General features: G+C 52.9%; 3 protein-coding genes across 3 annotated transcripts; all 3 read left to right on the forward strand.

Moving 5' to 3' along the window:
• Positions 1–310: 310 nt before the first annotated feature.
• On the forward strand, positions 311–766 carry LOC110551896 (small ribosomal subunit protein uS5-like). Its single transcript, XM_060388315.1, has 2 exons — positions 311–504; positions 577–766. The coding sequence occupies exons 1-2, from the start codon at positions 311–313 to the stop codon at positions 764–766; spliced, it is 384 nt and encodes a 127-aa protein (XP_060244298.1).
• A 4,749-nt stretch (positions 767–5,515) lies between these two features.
• Pyy (peptide YY) lies at positions 5,516–6,674 on the forward strand. The gene is made up of 4 exons (XM_021642734.2): positions 5,516–5,598; positions 5,977–6,164; positions 6,320–6,403; positions 6,499–6,674. Exons 2-4 carry the CDS (start codon positions 5,977–5,979, stop codon positions 6,521–6,523), a joined length of 297 nt encoding a protein of 98 aa, XP_021498409.1. The 5' UTR covers positions 5,516–5,598; the 3' UTR covers positions 6,524–6,674.
• Positions 6,675–11,648: 4,974 nt separating this feature from the next.
• Ppy (pancreatic polypeptide) lies at positions 11,649–13,038 on the forward strand. Its single transcript, XM_060388387.1, has 4 exons — positions 11,649–11,715; positions 12,278–12,468; positions 12,693–12,807; positions 12,903–13,038. The coding sequence occupies exons 2-3, from the start codon at positions 12,278–12,280 to the stop codon at positions 12,799–12,801; spliced, it is 300 nt and encodes a 99-aa protein (XP_060244370.1). The 5' UTR covers positions 11,649–11,715; the 3' UTR covers positions 12,802–12,807; positions 12,903–13,038.
• The last annotated feature ends 7,092 nt before the right edge of the window (positions 13,039–20,130 follow it).

Below are 20,130 nucleotides of genomic sequence, written 5' to 3' on the forward strand. Positions count from 1 at the left end.
GTGTATATACCCTCCCAAGAGTCCCCAGAATTCTAAACGTCATACAGGCTTGTGAAAGTAAAACTGAAGACAAGGGCTGGGCGGCAGTGGTGAATACCTTTAGTCTCAGCACTCGGGAGGCAGAGGCAGGCGGATCTCTTTGAGTTTGAAGCCAGCCTGGTCTACAGACTGAGTTGCAGGACAGCCAGGGCTACACAGAGAAACCCTGTCTTGGAAGAAAACCCCCAAACAACAACAACCAAAAACCAAAAGGCAAACTAAAGACAAGGAATGGGTCTCCATCACCAAGCTGGGCTGCTCGGTCAAGGACATGAAGATCAAGTCCCTGGAGGAGATCCATTTGTTCTCCCTGCCCATCATGGAGTGTGAGGTCATTGACTTCCTAGAAGCATCTAAGGATGAGGTTGTAAAAATCACAACAGTGCAGAAGCAGACTCAGGCTCATCAGCGAACCCTGTTCAAGGCTTCTGTCAGTGCACTGGGTCACGTTGGTCTAGATGTTAAGTATTCCAAGAAGGGCAGCCCATGCTGTCCGTGGTGCCACAATCCTGGTTGAGCTTTCTGTTGTCTGTGCAGAAAGGCTGCGGGAGTAAGAAGATTAATAAGCCCCGCACTGACCATACAGGGGACAGGCCACTGTGGCTCTGTCCTGGTGCGTTTCATCTCTGGCCCCAGAGACACAGGCACCTTCTCGGCTCCCATGCCCAAGAAACTGTTGCTGCTGGCTGGCATTGATGACTGCTACCCATCATGCACTGTCAGCTGAGCAATTTTGCCAGGCGACCTCTGATGCCAAGCTACACACGACTATCTGACCTGGGCTCTGGGAGGAGAGCCTGTTTGCTAAAGTTTCTCTGCCAGAAATTCACCAAGCATCTTGTGAAACCCCACAGAGAATCTTCATGCAGAGGTATCAGGCCCCAGCTGTGCTCCCCACCAGCTGTGGTCGTTTCACAGGAGAAACAGAAATTGAATTAAATCCTGCTTTTTTTTTTTTTTTTAAGACAATTGCTGAGCGTGGTGGTACACAATTTTTATTCCAGCACTTGGGAGGCCGAGACAGTGGATTTCTATGATTTCAAGGTCAACCTGATCTACATTGTGAGGTCCAGGCCATTTAGGACTACATGATAAAACCCAGTCTAAAAACAAAACAAAAACAAACACAGGCAAAATATGTTATCTGTCCTAGAAAGATTTCTGTTTTTCTATTTTCTTTTTAAACTTTTATTTATTATTAATGTGTGTGTGTGTGATGTGTGTGTGTGTGGGTATGGTGTGTGATAAGTGTGTGTGTGTGTGTGTGTGTATGTGCCACTCAGAACATGAGTGGTCACAGGACAGTTTTGCGGAGTCAGTTCCTTCCTTCCAGCTTTATGTAGGTTCCCAGGATGGAATTCAAGTTGCCAAGCCTGCATGGCAAGGGCCTTTACCAAATGAGCCATCTCACTGACCCTCATATCTATTTTTTTCTTAGCAGCAAATCTTAATGGATTAAGTTTTTAGATTTGTTAAAATCCTGTTATAAAAGGTACTGAGAAACCACTATGTCAAAAACCACCCATCCTTCTCTGGAATTTCTGGCATCTGTCGTTCAGTATCTCTGTCCTTTATTTTAGGTGAGATTCCCAACTCTGCACAGACATGTTAAGTGCGCAAGGACTGTCACTTGATTTATCTCATCCCCTTAAACAGAAGACACAGAGATAACCAGAGATTCCAACCCTGCAGTTACCTTGGGTTCCAGAAACATTGGAGCCTTGCTGGATCATTCCCAGGGGAGGGAAGTCACCCAGGAGGGTGGGGCTGTGAAGGATGAGTCATCACCTCCTGAGAATCAGCCTGTCCGCTCAGGCAATAGGGATTTCTTTGGAGCATCTTAAAGAACTGGACTTGAGACAAAGACCAAGCAGATCACACCTTGACTGAGACTGCTTGGGGCTGGATTCTGGTTCTCAGGCTTGGTGGCAAGCACCTTTACCTGCTGAGTCATTTCGTCACCTTTTCTTCCCTCCCCTCCACTTCTGGCCTTTCCTTCTTTCTAAACAGGATAGTTTTCTATCAACTCGACGCAAGCTGGAGTCATCTGAAAGGAGGGAACCTCAACTGAGAAAAATGCCTCTATAAGATACAGCTGTAGGACATTATCTTAATTAGTGCCTGATGGAGGAGGGCCCCGCCTGTTTCAGATGGTGCCGTCCTCGGACTGGTGGTCCTGGGTTCTGTAAGAAAGCAGGCTGAGCAAGCCATGAGGAGCAAGCCAGTCAGCAGCACCCCTTCTGTGACCTCTGCATCAGCTCCTGTCTCCAGGCTTCTACCCTGTTTTGAGTTCTTATTATGACTCCCTTAGATGATGCACAGTGATGTGGAATGCAAACCAAATAAACCCTTTTCTCCTGAAGTTGCTTTGGTCATGGTGTTTCATCATACGATAGTAACCATGATAAAGACGGTCTCATGTTTCCTGGGACAGCCTCAGACTTTTATATAGCCAAAGATACATCTCGACCATCTGATCTTGCTTCACCCTTGGGAGCGCTGGGATTATAGGGCGTGCCACCCGAACTGTGCTGGGGATGAAGCTCAGAGGTCTGAGCGTGAGAAGTGAGCCCTGGGCCTGAGATTCATCCCCCACTCCCCGAGGTTGTTTTGTTTTGATTTGTTCTGGTGTCATTCTGTAGCCCAGGCCGGCCTTGAACTTGAGATCTTCTTGCCTCTGCCTCCCACGTGCCAAGGTTATAGGTTGTGTACCCATGTCTGTGAGGAATGAGTCTCGCCTGTGACTTTGTTTGGGCCTTCACTGTGCGTTAGAGCTTCCTGTTGTTGGTACCGGGTTCAGGTGACCGCTGATGTGTTACAGAATGCTAGGTCACATAGGATGAGTGTGCTTGGATGTACTAGACAAGGCAAGGGGTCTGCCGAGGTCCAGGTCTCTAGCCTCGGAGACCTTGAACTCCTGGGCTGGTCTCATTGTGTTCTCTGAGGACGAAGAACAATGGAATCCCAGCAGTTCTTCAGGGACAAATTGGAGGTCAGTCCTGGTCCCAAGTGCACAGGGACAATTGTTTTGCAAGTTTCCCCTCACAGACGCCAGCCAGCCCCCCATTTGCAGACGTCGCTCGTGGGGGCTGAGTCACGGATCGATGGTGTTGGTGGGCATGTGGTGGAGGCAGCCAAGCCTATCGATCGAGGGCTGAGACATCCTCCCCACTCAGTAGTTAATTAAGTCTTCGATGGGGGGTGGTGGTGATTAATGAATAGTCAGCTTGTCCTGTAATTGGGGCGTGGGATCTGAGGGAGTGCCAAGAGGCACGGGGGGGGGTTGTGAGGAGGGGTGAGGCTGGCTCCTGGCCGACACGGAGGGACCCCCTTGGGTTCAGCTTGCTTTCGTACACTGAATCTGGGCCTTCCCTTACATCCTCCAGTGCCTCCACCCTTTCTCCTCTTCTTCGTCTTTCCTTGAACCTTGTAGTCCCTAAGACTGATGGGAGGTAGCGTCCAGGCATGATGGATCCTTTGTGTTCTTCTCACAAGCTCCTTTGTCCCTGTCTAGGGTCAGTGCACCTGCAGCAGCCTTCACCCTGGCACTTGAGCGGCCCACCAACAAATGTCCGTCCCCATGTCCTTGTCACCTGTAGCCTGCAGTGTCCTTGTCTGCCTAGGCTCTGGCCTCTGTGGTCATGGTTACCCGAACCAGTGCCAAGTTGTCCTCTGCAGAGCACACACCTTGTCGTCCCATGGCCTTTGGCTTTCCCTAAAGGACTAGAATTCCTGTACTTCTCCAAACAGGACACTGTCTGGGCTCTCTACCTCTGTTCTGGGATCTTTTAAGACTGGGAGTCCCCAAGGATGTGACTCTCTCCTGAGATGAGGGTTCCTGAAGGACAAGGCTGTGTCTTCGCCCCCAGATACAGGCTCCCTAAGAACTGTCTCTCTGCTTTCTCCAAGGCTGGGGTACAGCCTTGTCCTGACGTTCTCTCGTTCTCTCCCACCTCCATGCTCAGCAAGATGACCTGGTGCCTCGCTTCTTCCGTAACAGGGGGCCCATGGGCCTGGCTACTTGATAAGGATCCATTTCCGGAGAGCGCAGGTGACTGAACCCATAAAAAAGGTGATTGTAGGGGCCCTAGGTGCTCCATCTCGGGTGAGTTCTAAAAATAGCATCCACAGCCATCTGTCCTGGGAAAGAGGAAGGCCTGGCCCAGAACCAGGGGTCTGAGCAAGATGGCTCTTCCTGTTTCCAAGGGTTGGAGTAGTAGAGGCTCCGGCAGGGCTGGGGGAAGGACTTGTGAAGAGCTTTCCGGGGTATTTTCATATGTCCCTCTCTTCCTGATGCAGCAGGTGGGTCTGATGGGGTTGGTGGTCTGAGGGCTCTTCCCCCACTCAGACACTCAGCGTAGGTTGTGGCCCCAGACTTATCATCTCTCTCCTGCTCTCATGTATAACTCCTAAGCTTTGAGGTGTGAGCCTCATCCCCCGTCAGCCCTGAGAAGGCTGTTCTCTGGGTTTGTCTGCCCTCTGCCCCCTCTTTTGAGCCATGGGTGATCCCTCAGAACTCTAGTTTTCTCCCCTGTAAAGCGGGACACCCTGAAAACTGTGCAGGAATTAATGTGCTATGCAGCGCAAAATAAAATGCTTAATAAACACTGGCAGTTGGCCCTCTCCTGCGGACGGGCCTTCCCTCCTGGGCCCCAGATTCCAGGGATGGCTGTAACCGGCTTAAACAGTGCCATGCGCCTGGTCACCTTGGCATCGCTCAGCTGCAGACATCACCTATGTCCTGAGGGTCTCTGGAGGGGTTGGAGATGAGTTTCTGCCTGGGGGGAGGGGGGACACTCATCAGGTGTGCATTGCTGGTCCTGGATCTGTGTGCTCTAGGCTGGAATCTACAAGTAACCGCTTCTTCGAAGGGAACTAGCTTTTTACCTCCCCCGTCTCTCTTTTTAGTATTGAAAGGACATAACGGAATGTCTTTCCAGGGAGGTCTCATCCTCAAGACATCATCAGGAGGTCGGGAGGCAAGGAAGGACACATGCTCCCATCCCTGCCTTCAGCAGAAAAAAGACTTCCCCTACACGCCCAGCCAGTCCTGGGACCTTCTCCAAACAGAAGCACACCCGCTTGCTTTCTGGAAGGAGCTGTCATAGGTTCCACAGGCTGAAGGAACTGTGTTTCCCCTTCTTGACTCTCTTCTATAAACAGGCTGAGGAAGATGAAATCTCATTCCTGACTTTGCCCTGTTAGTCTAGACCCAAACTCTAGATTCAGTTCCTTATCGGCAGCTGTGGGGGTGAATACCGGATTCAGGGAAGGACCCCACATCTGAAGACGGGACTGCCCATCCCGGGCTCCTGAGAGGTGGTGAGCTATCACGTAGCGGCTGGGTGTAAAGTCAGCGATTGGCAGGGGTTGAGGGAGGGAGGAGACAGGCCCTCCCCTGCTAGCTCCCCTCCCTGGACTCCCCCTCCCTTTCCAAGTGGGATATAAGCCCCGCAGGGAAGCTCTGAGCAGAGGCCACAGCAGTCAGTAGTTGTCCAGCCCTCGAGTTTCCCCTGCCTTCCACCTCCTGCTCTTCACGCTTCCAGAGCTGTTGCAGCTGTGAGTGACCGGGGCTCAGGAGTGGTCTGGTATCCGTGCAGGGGGGGGGGGGACCCAAGGTCGGGTCGGTGGAAATTGGGGCTGAGTGGTTGCAGGATCTAGCTGAGGTGAGATGGAGAATGTGGGGAACTCGGTGGGGTCATCACAGCTTTCTTCCCTTACCTACCTCTTTGGGTACTAGAGGGAGTGGGAGACAGGCAGGACTTATGGCTGTCCTGACAGATGAGGACACTGAGGCTAGAGATGGTGCAGGGCGGGAGAAGACGAGATGAGCCCTGTGGCTGGGACAGACAGATCGTTGAGACGTGGGCCCGACGGCAGCAGCCTCCGCCTCCCGCGGAGGCTGGGATGGCCCACCCTCCAATGCTCCCTTCCTAGATGGTGGCGGTGCGCAGGCCTTGGCCCGCCATGGTCGCCGTGCTGCTGGTGCTGCTGGCCTGCTTGGGAGCCCTGGTGGACGCCTACCCCGCCAAACCCGAGGCTCCGGGCGAAGACGCCTCCCCCGAGGAGCTGAGCCGCTACTACGCCTCCCTCCGCCACTACCTGAACCTGGTCACCCGGCAGCGGTGAGCACCCGGGAGGGAGGGAGGGAGGGAGGGAAGGAGGGAGGGAGGGCGGGTGGGTCCCGGCCCCGGGGAAGGAGGGGACGGCGCCCTCCTCCCAGCGCCACCTGGAGGCCTGACCACGCCCCTTTGGCGATTCCGTCCCCGCCCCTCTCCAGGTATGGGAAGAGAGAAGTCCCGGAAGCTCTGTTCTCCAAACTGCTCTTCAGGGATGACAGCGAGAACCTCCCCATCAAGTCTCGGTAGGAAAAACAAAACAATAAAGAAAACAAACCCTTCCCCACTGGAGAGTGCCCGGCCTCATCACCCTTCAATCCCTTTCCTTTCCCTCCTGCAGGCCAGAGGGTGTCTACCCCTGGTGAAGCCCGCAGAGGCTCCTGAGAGATGCGCTAACCACATCAGCTTCACTTGCATATCTGGTTCCAAGAGGGGACGTCCTACCTTGGCGACCTGGGTGCCCACGCTGGAGGGCTGTGTGTGTTTATTTCCCTGTCCCCGAATAAAAAGCAAACTTCCCACAAAACGCGCGTGTGTTTTCTATGCCCGCCCCTTTCATTTTTGGGGACGTGGCGTCGAAGGTGTGTAAGCTCCAGCTGGAGGGAGAGACTGGCGGCTAGGATAAAAGACCGGGAGGGACGTGAAGAGGGCGTGGTAGGGTTCGGCGGAGACACCTGCACCCAGCCCGGGGCTCCCAAACGGCCTGGGAAGGCATTCTGGGGGAAGGGAGCCTAGGAGAGTGGGTGAGGTGGATTCTGAAAGGATTGGGGTGGACAGGAGTTTGAGGGCCTTCCAGGAGAGTGTTGGGGAGGAGGCTGGAGGACAGGAGAAGGATGGAATCTAGGGTGAGACCCTGGAGGGAGGAAGGGACCTTTTGGAGGTGATGTGGGTGCCACTTTCCTCACTCCCTGAACAGGAGGAGCAGCAGGAGGGTGGAGGACTTTCTCTCAGAGACAGTAGGAATTCCCCGCCTTTCTGATTGCAGGCTTGAGGTCTGTCACTAACTGTGCCTTTCTGGGGAAAAGACCATGGGGACGCTCCCCCAATTCTCCCCCCCATTAAACACTGACGTCATTAAACACTGACGTCTAAAGTGTTGTGGGTGTTTAAACTGTCATCAGACCTGAGTCCCTGGATATCTCTTATTGCAGGAAGCCCATTCATTGGAACTTTCTGCTCTCTCTGGCCACCCAGCTCTCTCTCTCTCTCTCTCTCTCTCTCTCTCTCTCTCTCTCTGGATACCTCCCTGGTCACTATGAAATTTGTCCATCACCCTGTGTCCTGTTTTCCTAGGTCTTGAGGGAGAGGGGGTGCTGGAGGAAGGGCGTAGTTCCCCATCCTCTGTAGAGCAGGATCTGCCCAGGGATGGAGGGAGGCTGAAGCCACAGAGAAAGTGTTCAGCCCAGAAGGTGGGGCACTATCAATCGTGTGGACTGGGGAGGCACGCAGGACTCCTCAGCCTGGTGGCCCTGGAGGAGCATGGCCTCGGCTGTAACACTTCCTGTATAGGGGACCATGTCCCCCACTTCCCCACATCCACCTTCTGGGGATGCCCTTCAGCTTCACGGGGAGAGGATGAAGAGGAGACCCCAGGGTCCATCCTGTGTCATAGACTGCGTGGATTCTGGTCTCCACGGGCCTCGCCTACCCTGCTCTTTCTTCCTCTCCTGCCTGGAAAGCCCCTCCTGCCATTCCAGGGAAGTTAGTCTCTCCCTCCAGCATCACCTTTACCAGAGACATCCCGCCCCCTCCTCCTTCTGTGTTCCTACGCTGCTCCAAGCTTGCATGACTGCTTGCGCGGCTGAGGAGCAAGGACTGTGTGTCTGGAAGCTGGTGCCTGTGGTGCCCTGTCTGCTGGCTGCTGGTCGGCCTGGGGAAGCTGGGGCCGGTTTGAAGCGAGCCACAGACAGTCTGTGTAAAGTGTCATGCCCAGTTAACCCGTAGTGAGCTGGCTTTACTTCTGGTATACTCTGAGCGGGTGTGTACTGAATCAACATAGGAACGGGGGGGACGACTTAGATATAAAAATAGTAACAAAGACAGTAGCAATAAATCTTTGCAAAAAGCTCTTTTCCTTAATATATATACACACATATATATACATATATATATACATACATGTGATATATGCCTTCACATGGTTTCTGGAAGATCAAATGCAACTCATCAAGCCTGCACTGTCAAGCAGCAAGCCCCAAATACCAGTTTTGTTTTGAGACAGGGTCTGGCTATGTAGCTCCGACTCTTCTGGAATTCACTGGGTAGAGCAGGCTGGCCTTGAACCAGCAGAGATCCGCCTGCCTCTACCTTCCCAGCACTGGAATTAAAGGTGTGCACCACCGTGCCGGCCTCAAACAGCACTTCTTTGTGCATTAGATCATTAGCTGAATGTTTCACACACACATCGCAGGACTGCGATATTGCTTTGGTGGGGTGTGTGCGTGTCTGTGTGTGTGTGTGTGTGTGTGTGTGTCTGTGTGTGTGTGTGTGTGTGTGTTGTACATGATTCCCATGTAGAGGTCAAAGGACAACTTTCAGGAGTTGGTTCTTTCCTTCTGCTGTGGGTTTTGGGGATTGAACTCAGGTCCCGCTGAGCCTTCTCGCCAGGCCAAAGGGATACCTATGAGGTATATTTTCTTTTCTTTCTTTCTTTCTTTCTTTCTTTCTTTCTTTCTTTCTTTTAAGATTTTGTTGATTTATTTAATGTACACGAGTGTTCCATTTGTGTGTGAAGAGGGCAGTAGAGGGTATAGATGGCTGTGAGCCACCATGTGGTGGCTGGGAATTGAACTCAGGACCTCTGAAAAAGCAGATACTGTTCTTAACTGCTGAGCCATCTCTCCAGCCCCCATGAGGTATCTTTTGAGGAAGGATCTGGAAGATAGTCCTAGGTGAAGGATGGCTATACCATGACCCGCTTCTTTCCAATTTCAGTGACCTCAAAAAATTTTTTTAAGTAAATAAAACGCTGCCAGAGGCCCCTTCTTCACTTTTGAGCTCTTCCTCATCTCCCCCTGACGCCCCTAAGAGCATATGTGCAAGTTAGGCATAATGACACATTTGGGAGGCTGAGGCCGGAGGACCTCCACTCTCAAGGCCATTTGGGTACATAGTGAGATGCACCTCACAACCACAAAGCAGAGGGTCGGGGGTAGAGCTTGTTGGTAACGCACTTACCACACAGTTTAAGGATGCCAGGCCTGTCCACAGCACTCATGGAGAAATGGAGATGGTGTTTGAGGAACAAGACTATCTGAGGTATGCACACAAATGCACACACACACACACACACACACACACACCTACATACTCCCCCCCCACCCCTATACACACGTAACACTGAAAAAATGAAACGAAACAAAAACACGTGTGCCGTGAATGACTCCTGCTTGGCCTGATCTCTGAGAGCAGCAGAGGATGAGGTAAGAGAGCAGGGAAAGGGTGTGACGGAGGACAGGACGCTGGCCAAACTCCTGTCCTCTAGGATGTAGGCGGGGCCTCTGCACTTCGTTCCTTCGCCTACTTCATTCACCCCCATCTTTCTGGGCTGTCCTTCTCCTAACCTCATTAGTAGCCATCTTTCTTGTTCAGAAGGCTCCTGGCTAGTCAGGGGCCAGTCTGTCTGCAGGTGAGCATGGGCGCCTTCCCCAGGCTCCACGCAAGCACTGCAGGAAGCCACAGGGGCCAGCAGGAGCTGTCTCTGTGTTCCAGAAGTACTTAATATTGAGCACTTCCTCCTCCTGGATTGTTACCGCCACCCCTGCGCGGACCTTGGAATCTGCTGTTGCAAAAATCGATTTGGTTGACATCTGAGGAGCAGCTGTGACTTCTTAGGACCCGACTAAGCTGGTTGACTTGAGTGACAAACTATAAGCAGTTTCCGCGTCAGGATCAGTCCCCGTTTTCAGTCTGTTAAGTGAGGGTCCTTCACCTTCAGAAGAAGCTAGAGCAGACCTCATGGGGCTCAGAGCTCAGGAAAACCCGAACCTTTAAAACCGGCGCCGCAGCCCGGCGCCCCCTGGTGGCAGCTCTGGCAGCTCCCAGCTAGCGCGTAGGCTCCAACCCGACAAACACTAAACCAAGCCCGGAGGAGGGTCCAGGCTTGCTAACAAACAAACTCTACTTACTTTGAGCCGGTCGTGCTTTTCTTGTTAGTGTAAATGATTGCTGAGAGGAGCGGGCACCTGGATTCTACCTGTCTGGGGGTGGGTGCAATGAGCCCTACTTTACAGAGTAAGAAACTGAATTCCAGAGGTCTCATGGGATTATGCTCTCAGGACCACACGCGGGTCGGGGGAGGGGACAATGGCAGGAACTGGAATTGGGTCCAGGCCTATCTGACCTCTAACCTCACCATGACAGATTCCTGGCTGTCACCTTCTCCCCTTCTCATCACTTCTTGCGTTCCCAGGACTCATCGTGAAGCTGCTCCTCCCTGCTCTGACCTGGGCACAGAACCTCAGGAAAGAGAGGCCCTGGCTCCCTTTGCAGACTAAAAAAAAAAAAACAAAACAGAGCCAGTAACTGCTCTCTTGGCTTGAGCAGGTAGAGGTCCTGGCTGGGAAAAGACAGTGGCTTTAGGAGAGGAACTGAAGGCTGACTGTGAGCCTTGGGGGTGAGTCTTAGACAAGCGTTCCCACCTCCCTAGATTTCCCATCCCTTGGTCAGGAAGCAGGAAGTGGTAGCAGTGTTCCAACAGTTCTTCCCAATCACTAGCTGTGTGGTCTAGACCCAGCTATCTGATACCTCTCGGCAGAATACAGTTTTTGTTTTTGTTTTTGCTTGTTTGTTTGTTTTTAGCCCGTCAAGTACGGCCTGGTAGGGGTTCAGTGGGAAGACAGCCTGGAGCTTTTTGGGCAACTTGAAGCTTAAGAGTGATGCTAATTTTTAGTATCCACTTGGGACAGAGCTCTGTGATGGGAAAGGAAACAGCTGCCAGAAACTGTCCCTTCCCCCATGAACCCTGTGTCCTCCGAACTCTGGCCCACCGGATCTAGTTGGCACGCACCAAATGGGTTCCTCCACTCCTTTCCAAGTGGCTTGAGGACATAAGAGACCTTCTCTGTCCCTTCCTTGTTCTAGCTGTCTACTGGAAAGGAAGGCCTGACTTCCATCCTTCATGCTGGGGGTAGAGCCTGGAAGTGTAACTTCAGCCTGTGACTGGGTTGTCCCTGGGGAGTGGGTGTTGAGGCCAGCAGCTAGAACCTTTGGGTTATCATGTCAGGACCCTGACATTTATGAATCAAGTCTGTGCCAGTGTCCAAAGCTGGATACGAACCCCCACAGAAGACCTTTGCCACGGTCCAGCTTCACTTATTCTGTGCTACCCTGACACCTAGAATGCTGGCCTGGCTTTCCTGTTTCCGGCCACAGTACCCCATGTTGCAGGCTCCAGGGAGACAGCAAAAGGGGGTTGAAGGCTGGCAGTGACAAGGGCTGGCAGGAGGCGGGGCCTCTGGGGGTGCTGAGGACTATAAAGGGACACAGCCACAAGCAGGGAGACCAGCAGGAGGTAGCTTTTCTCTGTGGCCCAACACCTACTCGCTCAGGACACGGGGTAAGTGAGCTCATCTTGTTTCGCCTCTGGGGACTCCTTGGGTTGAGGCTGGTGTTGGAGGGTAAGGCTTAGTGCTTTGTACGGCTGGAGCCCTCAGGAAGCCTAAGGTCCTTCTTGGATCTCTCTCTGCATTGGGCATGCCTGTCAGTGGAAACCGGGACCCACAGTGTCATAGGCTTCTGTTCCTTTGCTTTATAAGTTAATTCTGTGTCGCTCACTCTGTGGTTCCCACCGGCCCTGGTCATTCCTGCATCCTCAGAACCATCAGCATCCTAAGTCCTGTGTAGCCATCCCTCATACCCAATTTCTCTGCTATGCTTTTCAATGTTGCCAAGGCCCGGCCCTCTGGCTGCTGGCTTAATTTCCCAGGAAATGTGCATTTGCAGGTGTTCTTGCTTTCTGGGGAAGGAAGGTGGTAGAGGCTGATGGCTCCTTCATCTGCCCTTGTCCCCAGGTGTGGCTTGAAGTGATGTGTGGTGGGCAGTGGCTGGGAAGGTAGGTCTTGGACATGGGAGGACCTGCTGATAGGCATGTCCTGTCTTCAATCTTCCTTGTTCTTTAGATGGCCGTCGCATACAGCTGCCTCTCCCTGTTTCTCCTAACCACTTGTGTGGCTCTGCTGCTGCAGCCCCTGCAGGGTAGCTGGGGAGCCCCAGTGGAGCCAATGTACCCAGGGGACTATGCCACCCCTGAGCAGATGGCTCAATATGAAGCTCAGCTCCGCAGATACATCAACACACTGACCAGACCTAGGTACAGGGTGTGTGTGCGTGTGTGTGTGAGAGAGAGAGAGAGAGAGAGAGAGAGAGAGAGAGAGAGAGAGATCCCTAGCCCTAGCCTTGTCCCAGTCCTGCCCATGCCTGCTCTGAGAAAACTATTTCTACCTCGTGGGGCTTGGGTCTGTGTAAGTGGGGGGATACAAGACAGGTGAGCTGACACCTGGGTATTACACTTATCCCAGCTGTCTTCCTTCTTAGGTATGGGAAAAGAGACGAGGAGAACACGGCTGGACTTCCTAGAATGCAGCTCTCCCCATGCACCAGCCCCCTCATTGGTTTGATTCGCTGCTCAGCTCCCTGGAGCTGAGGGCAGGTCTGGAAAGGGGAGGGGGTCTGGAGGAGTGGGAAGGAAAGCAGGGTCCCAGTACAAGGACCATTTTTCCTCACGGCTCTCTTCTTTCCTTGCAGGGAGCTCAGCCCAATGGGCTTGTGCCCCTCCTGGCTCCTGGCTGTGGCTGTGGGACGGCGCCGGCCCAGCTCTCTCCTCTGCATTCTTGCAACAACCTGCCCCCTTACACTCTAAATAAAGCAAGTTAAAATTACAGCCCGTGTGTGTGTGTGTCTGTGTGTGTGTCCGTGTGTACACCCACAGGGGAGGAGTAGGTAAAACTCACAGGCAGGGAAGCCGAGGGAGAAAGCAGAGTTATGATGACCCTGGGCAACTACAGGGGCTCAGCTCACCCCTCTCACAGAGGGGCAAGTTGTGGTCTGGAGAGCAGTGAGACACCCACACGCACAAAGAGGTGTGCCATGTGACATCCACATAAAGTGTGTGACATCCATATAAAGTGTGTGTATAAAGTGAGAGAGTGAACTGGACTCCCCTTTCTGGGAGCTTCTGTGGATGGGGAGAGGGGAAGGGAAGACCTGAAACAGTCTTCTCCCATCCCTGCCACAGGCTGAGTCTGAAGGGCCGGGCTTGGTGGATGAAGGTTTACTCTCCGCGGGCTCAGCGTTTAGCACTGATCTCATGACGATGACACTATAACTATGCTTCTGTATGTTGTGTGTGAATGATCTGGAAGCAGAACCCGACCTATAAGGTCAAAGGCCTCTGCAGGATGCAGCTATCCTGTGAGTGCTTGGCTCCAGCGGATTCCTAAGTCCAAACGGTGCCAGGATAACTAGGGGCCGTAGGAGGTTTCAGCAGGAGAATGGTTTGAATGTGGGTGCTGGAGCCTGACGTCCCAAAGCCTTCCCCTTCTATTTTTATTTTATATGTACGGGTGTTTTGCCTGCTGTGCACCATGTGTGTGCCTGGTGCCTTCCGGGGCCAGAAGAGGGTTTCCAATCTCCTGAAACTAGAGTTACAAGTGGTTGTAAGATACTATCTAGGTGCTGGGGATCCTTGGATTCTCTGGAAGAGCAGCCGGCACTCTTGACCCCTGAGCCATCTCTCCAGCCTGAGAAAGGTTGCGAAGGGGAAAATTAAAACCCAGAGAGGCAGGTTCCACACACACCCGGGTTTGAGAGCTGGATGACGGGGAGGCATGTGAGTGCCTCAGTAGCCAGGCTTCAGGAACAGGCTCTACCCCATTCCGGGGATCTGTGAACCCAAGGTAGGAGGGGAGAGGTCCCTGTGTCCAACTCTCACAGGCCGCGCTAGCCTTTCAACCTGTTCCGCTCTGTGGTTAACCTCGGCCGGGAGGGGGTCGGCCTGAAGCCCCTATTTTGAAGTCGACAGGACCAATCCTCTCATCTTCTCTCTCTCTCTGAGTCACATCGGGTCACCCTGGAAGCAGCAGCTGGGGGTGAGGTGGTGGAAGGTGGGTGGGTAGGTTGCAGAGACGCAGGCTGAGATGTGCTTATCTCACTTGAGGAATTACAGGGTCCCCTCCTCAGTGAAGGCCAGGCCCTTCCTGCCAGTGCCCAAAGACGTCACGGAAGCCACAGGGATTCTTTTCAAAACCGTATTTACTTATCCGTTCCTTTATTGTTATTGTGTGTTTGCAACGATGTGTGTGTGTATACATTCTTCCATGAGATCAGGCACGGGGCTCGGGCAGGCGGTCTCCGTGGCAAGCGCCCTGACCTCCTGAGCCCTCCTGACAGTCCCTCTATTTCTCTTTATTGTCCGCGCTGCGTGGGTAGGGAGGAACAGAGGAACATTTCAGGTCTAAAGGGGTCTGTGGCCAGCCAGATGCAGGCTAGGCCGCTAGAGGTCAGAGTCCAGAATACCCCTGGCCCTACTAAAGCCCTTTCGGGTCCCCAGGAGTTTCCCCTCTCTCTCCTACCCATCTGCCCAAGGATATGGGAGGAGGCCTGCCGGCGGCACTAGACTTGCCTACCTGGGGCTGTGGGAGGAGCCTAACAGCTGGAGCCTATGGGGTTCCAGTGCTTGGAGCTTGCTGATCTGCGGCGGCGGCGGCGGCGTGGGCTTCTCGCCGTTCAAGTGAGGGCGCACCGTGGTGTCCGACGGGGGAGTGATGGTGGAGTCGGAGGGTGTCTTGTGGTTCTTGGCTTTCTTCAAACTAGGGGACGCGTCATTGCGGAGACCGCGGTGTTGACGAGTCAGTGGGCTGCCAGGTGCCCCTCCTCCCGCCCTCCTCTGCCAGCTCACCCGCTGCTGAAGAGCTTCTCCATGTACTTGTTGATCTGGCCAAAGTTTGCAAACCAGCTGGCCATCCTGGGCTCCGGAGACTGCTGCAGGTGCACCTCGTCGTCCAGGGCGCTACTGGGTGACACCAGGAGCGACGCTAGGCACCCCAGAGTCAGTGCGCACGCGCAAGGCAGAGCCAGGGTCTGGAGGGGGCGGGGCAGACAGCACGGTCAGGTGACCCCGGAAGGGAGGTAGGGTGGGCGTGGGACCTGGCAGCCACTCTCCATCTATTGGGAAACCTAGGAGGGTGGCAAAGCTAAGACCAGGAGACGTAGCCCCCTCGGGCACACACAGGGGCCCGAGAGCCGGTCGGGTCCCTTGGGCTCACGAACAAATTTCTTGTGCACGCGCGCCTGCAGCCTTTTCGCCTTCGTTGGTCCTCAGAAACCCTAGACGTGCTGCTGTCTACCTGGAAGCCCGGTTCTCGGGCCGTCTGCAGGACCAGCTCGGGCCCAAGCACCAGCTCAATCCTGACAACCATATTTAAAGTCGCCACCAACCCTTATCTTGCTCTGCCCTTGCCATGCCCACTTCTAGATGTACTCATACTAATTTTTTTTTTTTTAGTTCTCGGCTTCCCTTCCCAGCCCCACCTCCTGTCACTTTGCAGGCGGTCTCTCTACCTACTTCCTGTCTGATGTAGTAGGCCTGCCACACAGACGGGCGCCAGGCTTTTCGTAACACCTTCAATGAATAGCGTAGTTGCACAGCGGAGTGCTAGTCCAGCGATTCCCTCATCCCCCTTATACACACAGAAACACACAAACACACACACACACACACCCCTCATAGACACTTCCTTTGAACCCCAGAGGCCCTAAAATCCCACTTAACCAAAATTCCCCTCATTTACGCCACCTCGGTCAGGGGCAGGAAGTTCTCTAGGGGCCCTTGTCCTGGCCATCAAAATGGCTTCATTTTTTTCGTGCCCTTAGTGGGCCTGTGGAGGGGCCCGTGGTGGTGGTGCCAGCCTCCATTCCCAGGCTCGGGGAGAGCACAGTCGACAGGGGTCCGTCCCATCCTTAGCCACCAGACATTACCATAGCGCTGGGCAGGTGCAGAGCGACACAGCGAAGGGTCTCTGGCCAGGACGTCAGAGGCCATTTATATTTCTGTGGATCCACCAGCCTGAGCCTCGAAGGCCCCGCCCCAGCGTGGCTGTCTGCTGCTCCTGGGTCCGGGAACCGAGACAGTGCGGGGGTGGAGGCACGCGGTCTACAGACTGTCTTGACCGAGGCACAGTGTCTTCCAGGGGTCCAGGGAAGTGGGCGGCCGAGGCGGGAAGCTCCTGGGGTAGGGTAACTTTTTGTTCCAAGATCAGACACAGGTCCTGGGGAAAAGCTGTCCCTGGGGTTGTCAAGGGGCAGTGCCTTTCCCAGGAGCTATTTCTGCGGTCAGCAGAGGTCAATGCTGGCTCATCCCACTGAGACCAGGAGACGTAGCCCCCTCGGGCACACACAGGGGATTAGGGGAACCGTGAGATTGCCACCCCTTGCTCTGCCTGTCCCAGCCACGTGGAACCCTAGAGAGAGGCCTCAAATCACACACACACACACACACACACACACACACACACACACGCACACACACACACTGCAGATCCTGTCATCTTCCTCTCTACCTGGTCCACCTTGCTGCTCCTCTAGACCAAATTGTGAAAAGTGGCATGCTCCCTCATGACAACCCCACCCCCGGGAAGGGACGGTATCAATTCTGACCTCACTCAACTTCACTTCCTAGTGGGGCTGTTCATGTAGCTCAGTACTGGGTAGCTCTTGGCATACAGTGGGCAATGGACACCATGGGCCCCTCTGTGTGGGCGCAGCTCTCCTCTTGCTTTCACTTATCTCATCTTCTCCCTCTCCTCAGTGAATCCTGCCCTCTGGGGGAGGGGTGAGAACTCAGGGTCGGGGTTATCAAAGTGCACACCACAGCCCAGGAGCTGCTCCTGAGATCGAGTTCGAAGGTAGCAAAAATCTAGGAAAAGAAATGAGCTCTCCTTAGTACAGGCTAAAGGAGCTGTTGGGGGGGAGGGGGACGGTGTACCTCACATGCTAGCAAGTTATAACTTTTTGTTTTGTTTTGTTTTGTTTTGTTTTGTTTTTTGAGACAGGGTTTTTCTGTGTAGCCCTGGCTGTCTGTCCTGGAACTCGTTCTGTAGACCAGGCTGGCCTCAAACTCACAGAGATCCACCTGCCTCTGTCTCTCTAGTGCTGGGATTAAAGGCGTGTGCCACCACTGCCCGGTGTGTGTGTGTGTGTGTGTGTGTGTGTGTGTGTGTGTGTGTGTGTCTAACAGGGTCATGAGGCTAGCCTCAAACCCACTAGGCAGCCAAGGATAAATTTGAACGGATCTTCCTGCATCTGCCTCCTAAGTGCTGGGGTTAAGACACACGTCAGCACACACCATCTGAGACAAGCTATCACACATCCCAGCTAGACGCGGGCCTAGCAGCAAACCCTGAACCTCACCCTGATGGCCACAGGGCTTCCATGGTATGTCCCCTGTGGAAATCTAGGCTGCCCTGTTCAAATCCAGGGCTCTTTCTCAGTCCTTCTGTCCCAGACCTTGACTCATTTCAGGAACTATTCAGTTCCGACAGTGTGGGAATGAGGGTGAAGAGAGACTCATTTCTGGCTAGAGAAAAGCTTCAGGTGGCAGAGCTGGAGGGACAGGGCATTTGGAGTCCAGGAGGTGCCTTTGCGATCCCCAGAGGCCTACCTGGGCTGGTTCTAGAATCAAAGGACTTACGCCCAGGATCATTCATTATCAATAACAATAGCTGTATGAATAGTAGTAATTTATCAGTAACCGATAATCATTGTTGTGCTTGGTGCCGTGATCCCAGGGTCTGGGTCAAACAAGGTCGTGAAATCTTTAGTGTTATTTAGGTGGCACTTGTAAGCGTTATTAACTCTTCATGGGAAGGATGCTACTTGAGAGAAATTGAGAGATCTGCCCAAGGGAATAGGGGCTTGCAGCTGACGCTCAGGGCAGACTCCCGTCAGAAGCAATCCAGCCTCTCAGATGTGTTCAGTCCCTCCATTACCTTCCAGTCCCTCACCCAGCAGCTGTCCTCGTTCACCGGGCTTGTGCCTTCCTTGGCTTTTAACCCCTGCTCTTGTCTATGCTTCCTCCCTCCTGGTTCTTTCTCAGGAACTTTTCCCACTTACTTCTGGGAGGTGAGATAGAGGCTTTGGTGTCAAGACAGACATGGGTTCCAAGCCTGGCGTGGTGGCCTCTTGCATTCCACAGACAAAGTTCTTTGTGTCTCTGAGTGTGATGTCCTCAGCTGTGGGAGAGCATTGGAACTGGATGAGCACTCAGCAGAAGGAAAAGCTCAGAGTCCCCTGAGGGGTTTTGGCTCTAAGCTGAGGTGTCTCCCTGATAAATTGCCCCAGGGTGGTTTAAATTGCCTAAGGTAGTTTTCACAGGCTAGACTGTCTAGCCAGTGAGCCCTTGGGATTCGTGTGTCTCTGCTCTCCCAAAGCTGGGATTTTTACAAGCATGTGCCACCATATCTGGTTTTTACATGGCTGCCTGGGATGGAACTAAGGTCCTCTTACGTGTATAAAAAGTACTTTACTGACTGAGCTGTTTCCAGCTCCAATTCTTCCATTAAAGAAAGTTTTGACTTTTATTTACTTATGTATGTATTTATTTATTTTAATATATTTTTATTTGGTTTTTTTTTCTAGACAGAGTTTCTCTGTGTAGCCTTGGCTGTCCTGGAACTCACTTTGTAGACCAGGATGACTTTGAACTCACAGAGATCCGCCTGCCTCTGCCTCTGCCTCTTGAGCACTGGGATTACAGGCGTGTGCCACAGTGACCAGCTAGGTTTTGACTTTTAAAATTGTGTGTGTGTGTGTGTGTGTGTGTGTGTGTGTCTAGGTTGCCTGAAGGGATGAGAAGAAGGCATTGGATCCCATGAAGCTGGAGTTAAATGCTATTGTGAGCCACTGAATTTGATTGCTGGGAACTGAACTGGGGTCCTCTGTAAGGACCCGTTCCACCCACCTGCCTTTTGAGGCAGGGTCTCTCCACATACTCCTGGCTATCCTGGAACTCTGACATAGACCAGGCTGGCCTTGAGCTCACAGAGATCCATCTGCTTCCCTAGTTCTGAGATTACAGGCGTGTGCCACCATGCCTGACTTTCCCCCTTTTAATTTATTATTAGTTTGTTTTGTTTTGAGACAAGATCTCACTAGATAGCCCAGTAGCCTGGGCTGACCTTGAATTTGCTTCGATCCTTCGGATTTCCTCGCCCTCCTGAGTGTTAGGATTCCAGGGATATGCTGCCTGGTCCAGCTGCTCTTGCTTTTCCCATGCCCCTATTCAAGACTGAACCCAGGGCTTATATACCCAGCACTGCACACTGAGCTCTTTCCCCATCTCCAAGCATGCTTTTGTATTTCTTATGTTTAGATGCTTTAATGTCTGGGCTAGACCCACTCTCCGAAGGTTCTGCCACCTCCCGATACTTCTACCCCTAAAGCCTTTACTCCACGTTTCTTTGGGAGGTACTCATCTGAACCTTAGTTCCCGGAACTTTGTGAAATAGTTGTGTGGACCTGTCCTCAGAGATTCCGCACCCTGTGTCTACTGAGCACTGGCTTGATTAGAAGGCACGTCTCTGAGTGCCGGAGTCACAGCTCGGCGAGACTGCCACCATCCTCAAAGAACTCCACAGTCTGGTGGGAATAGGTATTTCAGGAATAGAGTAATTAATGTTTCAAGAAATATTTGCTAGGAGGCTACCTCTTGTCTGCGGAAAAGTGGTTTTATTTCTTTATTTTTGTTTTTTTTAAATAATTTATTTAATTTTCATTTTATGTGCGTTAGTGTGAAGGTGTCAGATCCCTTGGAATTTGTGTTACGGACAGTTGTGAGCTGCCATGTGGGTGCTGGGAATTGAACCCGGGTCCTTTGGAAGAGCAGACAGTGCTCTTAACCACTGAGCCATCTCTCCAGCCCCTTTTGTTTTGTTTTTGTTTTGTTTTGTTTTGTATTTGATTTGTCTTGCATGAGTAG

This window comes from Meriones unguiculatus, chromosome 7 (assembly GCF_030254825.1).
Source record: "Meriones unguiculatus strain TT.TT164.6M chromosome 7, Bangor_MerUng_6.1, whole genome shotgun sequence".
NCBI classification, from domain to species: domain Eukaryota; kingdom Metazoa; phylum Chordata; class Mammalia; order Rodentia; family Muridae; genus Meriones; species Meriones unguiculatus.